Source organism: Triturus cristatus, chromosome 2_2, assembly GCF_964204655.1.
Source record: "Triturus cristatus chromosome 2_2, aTriCri1.1, whole genome shotgun sequence".
Lineage (NCBI taxonomy): Eukaryota > Metazoa > Chordata > Amphibia > Caudata > Salamandridae > Triturus > Triturus cristatus.
The window spans coordinates 215,137,375-215,149,731 of record NC_140582.1 but is presented as its reverse complement, the minus strand read 5'-3'; the positions used below and the strand labels follow the sequence as shown (position 1 = coordinate 215,149,731).

The following is a 12,357-nucleotide window of genomic DNA, read 5'->3' as shown; positions in this document are numbered from 1 at the left end:
GGACCAAACAGGCGAAGTGCCCATCCCTACAAACCTGACTGTCCAGACTGTAATGTTTGGTGAACGTGTGCACGGAGGTCCATGTTGCTACCTTGCAGATGTCCAGGACTGGAAGTCGCGTGCTAACGTAGTGGTCGCAGCTTTAGCTTTGGTGGAATGAGCTCGCAAGCCTTCAGGGGGTTGCTTTATGGCCAATGCGTAGCAGATTTTAATGCAGAGCATGACTCAGCGAGAGATGGTGCGCTTCTGCATTACCTGTACTTTCTTCTCACCAACACTCCCCACAAAGAATTGGTTGTCCACCCGGAACTCGTGTGTGGTTATGGTAGAACGACAGCACTCCTTTTAGGTCCAGAGGGTGGAGTCGCTCCTCTTCTTTAGAGGGGAGCATAGAAACTGGGCAGGGTGATGGACTGCCCTACATGAAAGGGTGGTGACCACTTTCAGCAGAGAGGAGGCCCTTGCGCGAAGCACCACTTTGTCAGGATAAACTGAGAGGTAAACTAAGAGATAAGCTTAGAGGACAAGGCCTGCAACTTACTCGCTCTACGGGCAGATGTAATCGCCACCAGGAAGGCTGTTTTTAGGGTGAGAAGCCGAAGGGGACAGTTGTGGAGAGGCTCAAAAGGAGCACATATCAAAAAAGTGAGAAAGAAATTAAGGACCCACTGAGGCATAATGAATGACTAAGAGGGAAAGAGGACAAGACCTTTCAAAAACCTATATACAACAGGGTATTTAAACAAGGAGGGTTTGCCAGGCGGCCGCAAGAAGGGAAACAAAGCAGAAAGATCGCTCTTAAGGGTGCCCAAAACGGAGACCTGCTGGGCAAGGGAGAGAATAAAGAGTAATATTCTTCAAAAAGGGGGATCAAATGATTTTTCTGCACAGCATGCCACAAATTTCTTCCAACAGCATACCAATACTGTCTTGGTTGAGGGATGCCTGGCTGGTAAAATGACATTACAGACTTCGGCAGGAAAGTTGACAGCTGTCAACTGCCGCCGCTCAATCTCCATGCAAAAGATTCGGGTGGAAGACCATCCCCTGCTACTGCCACAGAAGATCCTCCTGAAGAGGCTGCCTGATAGGAGGATCGATGGCCAAGCTCAGAAGCTCGGGATACCACTCTCCGTGCCCAGTCCGGAGCCACAAGAATGACTTGGGTGGAATAGGCAGAAAGGTGTACAAGGAGGCCTGAGCTCCGCTCGAGACAAAAAGCATCTCCGAGCGAGAGCCACCCTTGAAACTCCAAAGTGCAAAACTGCTGACAAGGCTTTCCCCACTGCTGACAGACCTTGTGCCCCTTCCGAATGGAGACGCCATTCATGATCCGCTAAGCATCAATGGCGGAGTTTGTCCACCCTGGCGTTCAGTGAACCTGCCAGGTGTTAAACCACCAGGATATACCCCGCTGTTCCAGTCATGTCCACGGACACTGGGCTCTTGACAGTGGGGTTGCCACCTCACCTGCCCGGTTTGTAACAGTACCACATGGTGGAGTTGGCCATGACCACCTGTACCAGCCTTCCCCCCCTGATGGAGGGTAGAAAAGCTTAAATCACACGGAGCACCTCAAATTGATGTGGAATCCAGATACTGCTCAAGACCAGAGAATACTGATCTCCACCTTTCACAGATAGCTGCCTCATCCCAGGAGTGACATCTGTCACTACTGTCAGATCTGGGTGGGGAAGGGAGAGGAGTCTCCGCTGACCCAACTGTGGTTCATAAACCACCACTGCAGGTTCTTTGCAGTTCTCGCCGAGATCTGGACCATTCCAGAGAGGTTACCATGATGCTGTGGCAATTGGAACTTTAAGTCCCACTGCAGAGCCCGCATATGCCATCAGTTAAGTGTCACAAACTTGATGCAGGAGGCCATGAGTCCCAACAGCCCCAGAATCTGCTTCACCCAAATCCAGTATCACCGAAATCCAGTATTGAGGTGGAAACATCTGTAGTATAGCCTGAATATCCTGGACTCGCCGCTTGTGAGGATTAGCCCAAAACTGAACTGTGTCCAGAACAGCTCCAACGACAGGGAGCCTCTGAGAGGGAGTCAGGTCTGACTTAGGGCACATTGACAGTAAACCCCAGAGAGGGCAGGAGGTTTGCCATAGTCTGGAGTTGGGAGACGATAACCTGGGGGCGAGCCCATCTTCAACAGCCAGTCATCATGATAGGGGAAGACTGGCACCTCTTATTTCCACAGATGACTTGCAACCACCGCCATCACCTTGGTGAACACACGAGGTGTGCTCATAAGGCCAAAGGGGAGCACAGTGATTTGGAAGTGCTCATGTCCTACTGTAACCGCAACTAGTGTTGGTGGGAAGGCAGGACTTGAATGTGGAAATGGGCGTTCTGCAAATCTAACGCTACCATTCAGTCTCCTGGGTCCAGGGATGACAAGACCTGAGCTAGTGTGAATATCCCGAATTTCCCATTTTTGAGAAACAAGTTGAGAGCTCGTAGATCTAGGATAAGAAGTCCTTTGTGGGGACCAGAAAGTAGCCGGAATAGCAACCACAGCCTACTTCCGTCACTGGAACCCTCTCTAGAACTTCCTTGGCCAAGAGAACCATGACTTCCTCACTGAACAAGGACAAATTATCAGCCGTCTTGAGATGGTGCCATGGAGGGAGTGGTAGTCTCGAAGGGGAGAGAGTAGCCCTTTCGGACAATCTGTATGACCCACCTGTCCCATTCCGTAGCCACGAAAGGCAGCTTGGGGGTGACATGGGGCTGCTGAGAGGCCTAAGGACTAGGCCGTAGCCCGCGAGTCCTTAAAAAGCTCCAGCGCCAAATTAGCTTCTTCTCCAAAGAGACTGGTGCCAATGAAGGGCATGTCCATAAGGTAAGTTTGGACATCCTCCTTAAAAGCCAGTCGTCCTCCACCAGGTGTGGCAGCTCAGCGCCACTGTCCATCAAACCGCTCTATTTTACTGAATTGGAAGCTTGGTCAATTTTTCTCAGCATGGTAGGCATTGTGTCTTCTTGATCTCACTTTTTAATAGCCTTTCTGAAAGATAAGTTTACTCGACAAATATTATTTCTCCCATTACTTCCTTTTCAGGATTTTACACTTTTTGATCTCGGAGGTGAGAATCAAACCAAGCAGCTGGCTTCTCAAGAGAGCAATGTGGGAGGTTATGCAAAGGTGCCAGTTTATCCAAGGCTGCAGTGATTCATTAATTGATCTCAATCTCCTTTGCTACCCTAGCTATCACTCCCAGATCTGGCTTAGATGATTGGTATTAGAGATAAGAGGTCAACAAAGTTGATTTTGGACCACTGCCTCCCAACATTAGGTGGAGAGGGTGTCATTATCTCTGCAACAGGTGTGGGGGCTGTAGGGTGAGGGGGTGTGCAGAAGATGGACCATAGTAATGGGGACAACAAAGTGGTCTGTCCATAATAAGGGGACGGGGAACCCACCTTTATATCACAAAAGTAAGAAAATACTGGATCCAAAGTATGACCAACTGAGGTGTGCGGTGGTGGGCTTTACCAATTGGTGAAATTGTAATGAGGCCAAACCTGAGATTAAATTGTTGAGGGCACTAAGTATCATACAAATGGATGTTGGGATTCCCTAGCAAAGTAAAGTTGGAAGTTTTGAGGATAGGGTGGCTATAGCTTCAGGTAAGGTCTAGTAAAACGGTTGTAGTATTACCTGGGGATTGATTGACTAGGGCCCAAGCTAGCAAAAAGGTGATAGTACATTTAAGAGGTAAAACCATACCCTCGCAGCCTGGTACCTCTAGGTTGGATGTTTCACAGCTTAGAATCGATTTATATAGGATAGTAATGACAGCCCCCTTCTGTTGATCCAGTCCCTCCAAGTGATGCTGTAACCGTGAGGTGTTGCAAGCGTAAAATCGGGTATCTAACTCTTGTGTAACCAAGTTTCAGTAAGCTATGGGGCATACAGTTGTTCGTCTAGAATCAAGGTAAACATGACTTTTTTTTGCTTTGGTAATGACCGGCAGTTAATTAGTACAGTTAAAGGCCAGATTAAAGGCGGTTGGTCACAATTGTGGTGCAGTAGAGTACGTACAATGTTAACAAGCAAGTTTTAAATCAGTAGGGTTTATAGAATACAAAGTTTAGAATCTTTAACCATAAGTTGCATGAGCTCAGTTGTAGAATAGTACATCTGGTTCCATGATGGAGAACCATGGGTCCTGGCCGCTGGTGCTGTTCAGGTGCAGACTGGCTTACCTTTGGCATGCCAGCTGCGTGCCTCCGCGTCGCAGGCTTCTTTAAATGCAATAGGCTGAGGGGAAGAGTGGAAGACGAGAGCACAACCTAAAATGGTGCCTCCAGCTATCCCAGTCAAGATGGCAGCCGTGTTTCCCTCTGCAATTAGACCATTGACAGTGAGCAGTAAAGTCCACGCAGGATGAGGTCAAAGACCCAGTTTCCTGATTTAATGGTATGTTACCGTTCCTGCCAGCCTGGCTGGTGCCGGTAAGAAGCCTGTGTCTACTGTCCCAGCTTTGAGGTAACCCCAATTGTTTGCATGCTATCTGGAACATGTGCATCTGGATGACACTATAAAGTTAAGAGTAGTAGTGTAGAGATGACGTTTTCTGCAAATGCCTTAGCTGGTAGGGCCAGTAGCTTCCACAATAGGACACATGGCTCCACAAAAGGGTTATTGTCTGCAAGACTAAATAACTCCAAGAGATAATGCAGTCCCCTGTATCACATTTTGTAAGGCATCATTTAGGTGATGACCGGATAACATTTCTCCATCAAAAGGCACAACTGCCACAGCCAAAGAACTGCAGTCATCTTTTTGCATTATGGTCCTCACCTCTTATGCTCCATTATGTTCACATGATGTGAAATGTCTGCCTACACATGGTGATCATATTGTCCAAATATCACTAGCATGTTCGCTCTGATGGATGTTGCAGTTGATAATAGTTTCATAAACGTGCTAATCTATTTCCATTCAAAGTCAGGCGCATAGTGCGGGGAGAAGCAGGGTTGTGTGCTTGCCTTTGCACCATCAGATCAGCTAACAGGCGCCCGAAGGAGGCGGTATTATCCAGTGCATTATACTTTTTATCTAGTCTAGGAACAGCCAGGCATGTGGCCTATGCCTATATAATTCTCACGCTTGTGACGGGTGCGGACCACCATCAAGCTGGACTGGACTATTTTCCTTGGAGGATTTCTAAAATACCACAAGCAATTCTCTTTGGCAGAGACAGGTAGCTCAAAACACTGAAGCTCTTTTGGTTGCAAAGTGATCATTCAAATAGAAAGTCAGCAGGCATAGGTCGAGGTGCACCTTAACCAGATGTTGCAATATCTGCAGTGTGTCTAGGAGCACACCAGCATCTCTGCTTCCTAATCCTCTTAATTTCCTGTATTAGTCTGCCTTCAGTGAGCTGGAAGCGAGGGTGATAAGTCAGGGTGGAAGCTGAATTGGCAGCAGGGTGGAGGCTTCAGAGGTAAAGAGTCAGGGTGAGGTAATGAGAAATGTGATGCAGAAATAATTAATTTGAAATCTTTCCTTGTTGTCCATCGAGGTCTTAGCTCTACAAGGAACAGAAACATCAGTGGTTTCAGATATGGTGGCCTTCAATAACGGCTTTATACTAAGGGTCCACATAATGCTAGTCTCTATCTTAGAGATACTGGAAATAAAGGTGCCTCTCGTCATAGCATACATCTTGTTCTTACATCATCGATATGGGTAACTGCCAGGGGCTATGAGCCAGTCCCCAAGGCCCTTCATCCTCAGTGTCCAACAGCTTGCCACATGGCTGAGCCAACACTAGTAAGTGTGATGTGATGTGCCAGAAGAGGCAACTCTGTAGCTGGTTCAATTACCTTTGTTCATTGTTTCAAATATGCGACTTTTACAGGCACCTTAGATTTAGAGACTGTAATTTACCTCTTTTTTGTGTCTTTTGGAGGGTGTGTGAGGAGTGCTCCTCAAAGGCATGCTAAAAAGGGGAATCATTGGAAGGATCTACGTTCAGAAAATAGTGAAATTTACTTTCTACCACCAAGTTTTTGCATGGTGAACTTCTAGCAGATCTTGCATGCTTTAGCTCTTGGAATAAAAAAAAGGCACGGGGTTCACATGTATAAAACATAAGTTAATAAAAACAAAAAAGCCAAAAAAAGGAGAACATGGGAAAAACAAAACCACAGCTCAGTAGATCTTGAGAAAATTCAATCTAAAGGAAGAAAGCACAAAAATTATAATAGGTGCATCTATAATTGTTCATCTGAAATCGCAAGTATTAAAAATAGAAACATGAAACTACTTTAATATTAATTTGAGATTAATTCCAAAGTTATCAATTGCACCATAGTAGTCACATAAAGCCGGCTTTATGCTGGAGTACATGCAGTGGGTACCCTCTTTGTGAGGGCCCAATCTAATCACCGAAGAATTTCTTCTAGCCACTGGTCTTACATGGCTGAAAGATCATTCTCGGGAGAATCCGAAATAGTGGGAAAAAGTTACCAACCTTGCTCCAATCACCCCACAAAGCAACACCCAGATAGCATTCAGGGTTGCTGTAGAGGTTAGAGATTATGTAATGAGTGAGTTGACATAGGGATTTTTCTTCACATACTACAGGCAGAAGAAATCTTTGTAACATGGAAGTTAACTTAATTCACTCATCAATGGTTGAGACTTAGTTCTTTTACATTGACGTGATAAGATTCTAAAACTGCATTGATTTTAGAACTGTAATGCACAATAATGCTATTACTGCTATATAGAAAATTACTCTGGGACCTCCTGGCTCAACAAGAGTGAATAACTAAAGCATGTGAAACCATAAAACCATAAAAGATCCAGTGCTGGTGGACTCAGCATTTCGTAAAAGACAAAAGAAACCACACATTATTTTCAAAGTTACAATGTAGCAAATCACTTCTATTTTACAAGTCTACAATTAAAGACCAGGTCTGTAAGCCTTTCCATCATTCCATCCTTTCATGAAGTCCTCTCCAGCATATGAATGTATCCAAGACATGGGAAATCTAATGAATATTATATAAATAAAACAATACTTACTTTGGCTGCTGCCTCTGTACTATCACGCTTAAGTTTACTGATATTGTGGTCTAACTCTTTAATTTTTAGCTGATGATCATTGTTTTGCTCCCGCAGCTTGGCAGCTTCTGAAGATTTTGCCTTTATTTCCTTTTCTTGACCCATGATCACTTCCTTCTGTTTGGTCAGCTCAGCTTGGGCTTTCTTCACAGATTCCTACATAGGGGGTAGAAGTGGTTGGTTTTTATTTAGGATTTTACCTTTAAACGTACCAGGACAAAGCTGCACTTATTCGGTGGAAATGACATACTAACTAAAAATGCCTATACAGGTCTTAATGCAGTGTAAAAACACAATGTAATTAATGTACAGACTTGACGCTTTAATAATAGTACAAAAGCAACATCACACAATTCTAGATCTACATTTTGAAGGAAGACTTTACAAATTCAGGTTTTCTCCAGTGCCTCCCCACAGTAAAAGAGAACTGGCTTTAGAGAAGGAGAGAGAGGTGTATGTGCAGGTCCAAGTTTTGCGATGGACGTTAGAAGCCTAGGACTAAGGCCACCATCATCCTATGCAACCAGACATGCAGAGTCCCATGGACTCACCCACTCACCCATCCAGATACATGTGAAACTGCACACCCAAACAACTCTATTCACCTACCACTTTGGCACATTCCTATCCGAGGTGTTCATCATGCATGCCCCGGACGTCATGAAAACCTACGGTGCCCAGATACCCGTTAGGATGATAGTTCTTAGTGCCTCTTTTTGTATGATCATCCCCAAAGTGTTGGTCTGATGCTGCTGGTTTTTTGACTGAAGTGCACTGAGCCATGCTGTCCAGGCCCCATTGTGTGTGCTTGGACTCCTCAAAGTATGCAATGCGCACAACTGGACAATAACGGATTGGCATGCTTAACTTCCCTACAAGTGCCTAGTATATGGTACAAGAGGTACCCAAGGCTAGTGAGTTAAATGTCACTAGTGGATTGCAGCACTTAATTGTGCCACCACTACAGTGATAAGGCGAAAGCGAGTCTCTAGGTTGGCCACCACAGCTTAGTTGGGCAGCTCCCAAACTGCCAACTTGACATGGTAAAATAAACCCTCTTGCAACGTCAAAATATTTAAAAAGTCACCCCTAAGAAAGGCCTTGGTAGGTCGTAAGGCAGGGTGCTAGATATTAAAAAGAAGTGCATGTCCCTCTCATGCTCGACATGCCCGACAATGACAACTTGAAATTACTGTATCCACTGTAGTAAGGCTGGTGGTCCCACTGCCTAACATGGAGTTACACTAGACCGCACACTAAGTGCTAGCTTCACTTTGGGACCACCAAAGGTATTACACCAAGATATCAAATTGTTTCACTGAACCCGACTCATTGCTGGGATCAAATTTGAAGTAACTTTTAATAGGAAGGTGACTTTAGAAAGTCACCACTTTGTTGTCGAAGCCTCTGGTAGCCCTTTCTGACCATCTACACCCATTGTCGGAGACAACAGGCTCCCCCCTGCTAGGAAGTGTGAAGTGCTCCCAGGAACAGGAACAAAGAGAATTGCTGGTGTGAGCTATCAGCAGGATGGCTACCAGGCAGTGGCGGGCCCTGCTTCGAAGAGGATACTGTCTCAATGAAGCAAAGTCTGGTCACAGCTTAGCTTGTGCATTACATTTGTTCCTTTGCTAAAGCCCGTCAACACTGTGCCACAGCTACCCAGGACTTTGCTAACGGTTTCACTGAAGAACTTAACTAGACCGGATACAGATTGTAACATTATTATATGGCGAGTACTCACAACCACACCACATAATAATCCACTTTCCTACAGCTCTGGGAAAGCAGTGTTGCCCTTCCCTTAGATGTTCTGGATAGCACTGCACTGTTTTTTTCCTTGCAAGCCCAACAAGGGAACCCTTGGATGGTTCTCCCATTTAAAATGGTGAGAGACATGATGTGGCTCTAATCTAGAGGGCATCCCCAAAATTGTGCTTCTAGTCGAGCATGTTGCCTGTTCTCTCTATCTAGGCTGTGAAATGGACAGTGATAGGATCAGCATCAGCTGCCCTAGTCTTTTCAGTGTCACCCAACTCTGGTTCTTTTCCTTAGACATACAGGGACGTACAGTGGGTGTTTACAAGCATGTCCACACTTGCAAACATACGCAGTGATGTGTAGTATGCTGTGTGCATGAATGAGTTAAATGAGGAGTCCGCTTGCGTCCACATATATGCAGACTGATAAGAGAGCGAGTGGTATGGTGCAAGACTACCCCTGGTCATGATGGATGGGAGTCACCCAAAAATACGTGTCCCTCTCTGGGTAGGGGAGGTATCTCAAGAGCCCCTTTTAAGGATCAGCAGTTCCAGCTGTTTCTACTGGAAGAAACCTTGTGCTCCCCCACCAAGATCCACATTCCAGGAGAACATTATCTCCTGCTGGACGCCAATACCCATACCACCTGGACGGTCACAAATCAGCCAAGGAGGGGCTGTAGTGATTTACTACCTAGACACAAGGAGGTCTCCTAGAGATCATGCAACTCTAGGATTGGAAGAGGAATCCCAGAATTTAAAAGTTGTGGTGAACTATGTTGGCCAGGCCAGACCTCCTAAGAAAGTTAAGTACTGCCACCTAGTATATTTTCCAGCATTCTCACCAACCAAGGTGAGTCTGCACAAAAGTGCAGAATAGCCCAATGGAGATATAAGATGAACCTGGATGGTTGCCACTCTTCAAAACTGTACAGCAGATAAGCCACGGAACACTTGGAAGTACTACTGCTGTAATGCAAGAAGACAACCACCTCCTAGCACTGGTCAATGGATTGCATCTGCGATGAGTATAATCAACCCCTAGTGAAACATGTCTTTGTTTATAGTTGGCACCCTGCCTTATAGGCTACTAAGGCTCTGAAAAAGTGAATGAGTTGGGGTGGATGTGAGGCCTCATCACGTAGTAATGTCACTATTCTGTTTTAGGATCAGTTTGCATTCTTTAAATCATACTGTAACTCAGTCCTGAGTAGACGTGGCACAAAGCAGTCAGGCTTAACTAAAAGGAAAACAAGTGTAAAACATTTATCAGTACCACAACAGTCAATAAGTAAGAAACAATAAAAATTTCAGTCCAGTTTATAAAAGGAATAGGTTACTTAACTTGCAAGCATCTGTTTGGGGCATGTAGTGCTGTAGATTTGCATGTTTTGCATACTACTGCCATCTAATGTTTTTTCTAGTAACAAGATATAGTGCTTCCTTGGCTGGTAATGCGCATGAGCACCAGCTCTATTGTCAGATTGTTTTCCGCACAGCAGGTGAGAAGGAAGATGGAGTATACTGTAAAAGGGACAGTAACCATGCAAGAGGTAAGAGAATTTGAAGTGAGAAAAAGTTTATCTGCAACAGCCAAAGGTTTCTATGGAGGTGGGTGGGCACATGCGATTTTACAGCAATACATGCCACAAACAGTTGCTTTCAAGGTCCATAACATTCTGTTTATGGCATGTGAGGCTGTACAGAAGTAATCCATTAAGCAGTGGCTAGCCTGATGATATTGCAGAAGACTGGAAAGGAGTTTGTAAGACAGATTGGCCAATTTCTACTTGTTGGTGTGCCAAGATATTCACAAAGTAGTGTTTCGCAAATGTGTACGGACACATTCACGAAACACTACTTTTTGAATATCTTGGCACACCCAACAAGTAGAAATTGGCCAAAGTAGTGTTTTGTGAATGTGTCTGTACACATTCGCAAAACACTACTGTGAGAGTGTATCAAGTAGCTGCTTTACAGATGTCAGCTGTGGGAATGCCATAGAGGTTCCTTTCTTTGTTGCTATAGTACATGACAGGCACGCTTTACATGCTCAGGAGGGAGGGAACCACTGACATTTCGAGGAGGGTGAACCATGGTTGCCTGGCCAAAGTGGGTGAGGTCAGGATGAGCATGACAGAAATTTGCTGCAGCTTCTGAACCACATGCAGGAGTGGGAGATGCAGAAAAGTATAGGCAAATATTTCTGACAAGTTCATCCATAGTGCATTGCCCATGGACTGTGGGTGTGGAACCTAGAGATGAAGCTTTGGCATTTTGGACAGTGGCAAACAGGTCGGTATCAGGGTTTCCGACCCCAACAAGCCATTCCCTCCAAAGGCGAACAGCCCAGTGCCAAATGTTGATGACCTCTTATCATGAGGTCATGTATAAGGTGGCAAATTACCACATGGTAGCTTACCATGTCGTCCAGGAACACAATGACGTACTGGTCAAAACGCTCTCAAAGACAGCATACACTCCAGTTTCTCCCTATGCTCTAGGGAATGCTCAAGACTGCAACCAAGACATCCCAAAATGTCACACCAAGAATAGATAAAACGTATAAAGCTACACCCAAGGACCTGCCTCATTTGTGGGAATGAGCACTAATGCCCAAGGGGCTCTCCACTCCCTGGACAAGGAGAGCAAAAAGATTGCTCTGCCACTCTTCTCAATCAGCCACACACTTGCAAATTGTAATCATTGTAGTCATCCCAGGCATTGTCCCTCAGTTACTTGTCATAGAATGCATCATAAGGCTTACCAATGTCTTGGCACATGTGATGGTGGCAGCGAGGGTAGAACAGTAGATGTAAATGGTGGAAGAGTAGGGAGGGAGGGTGGAGGGCAAGCAGGGATGGGGCTAGTGCCCCTGTCCTTGTGTTTCTTTTGACTTGAAGGAGGTGTAAGTTCCAGGGCAATCTGCTGCTCGAAGGACAGATTCCGCTTCTTTGGTAAAGTGCCCTGAGGCTTTAGTGGTAATTTTCCCCGTCTGCGGGTATATGAAAAGTTTCTTTTGGTGAGCCTCAAGCTCCTCATGGACACACTGAGGAATGAGTTTGCTTGAATTCTCAGAACAAGTTCTCAGTGTCGAGTGGAGTTTCGGCACCGAATAAGGTTTCGGCATCAAAGGTGGGTTCAGTGTTGTGATTAGCTTTGGCGCTGGTGTCATCTTCAGTGCCAGTTGGCCTTTCAGTGCCGGGGTGGAATGGCCCGAGGTCTCAGGGGAAGGCCACGTTTTAATGTTGGGCCTTTGTGGCCAGGCCTTCCGTAGGTGCCGAACATGGCTCGAAGGCAGTGGTGGACCTGCATGGCACTGTTCAGGGTCTAGGCTCGAGAGAGGGATGTACATAAACATTTTACCTTCGCACTTAGAAACTTTTCTGGTTCTTTGTCTTGTCGATAGGGAGGTTGGCAGGGTCCTCTGCAGCTTGGGGCTGGTGCTGGGCTCAACGTCAAGCTAAGTCCAGCAGTCTGGTGAAGTTTTGGTTCTCA

The 12,357-nt window shown here is 45.6% G+C and overlaps 1 protein-coding gene across 2 annotated transcripts in view; it reads right to left on the bottom strand.

Moving 5' to 3' along the window:
- The window catches only part of SMC2 (structural maintenance of chromosomes 2), a 482,587-nt gene that overhangs the window by 85,851 nt on the left and 384,379 nt on the right, over positions 1–12,357 (bottom strand). For both annotated transcript variants that reach the window (XM_085641249.1, XM_085641248.1), the window contains exon 20: positions 7,061–7,255. In XM_085641249.1, coding sequence (XP_085497375.1) covers positions 7,061–7,255 — 195 coding nt within the window. The remainder of the gene's footprint in view (positions 1–7,060; positions 7,256–12,357) is intronic.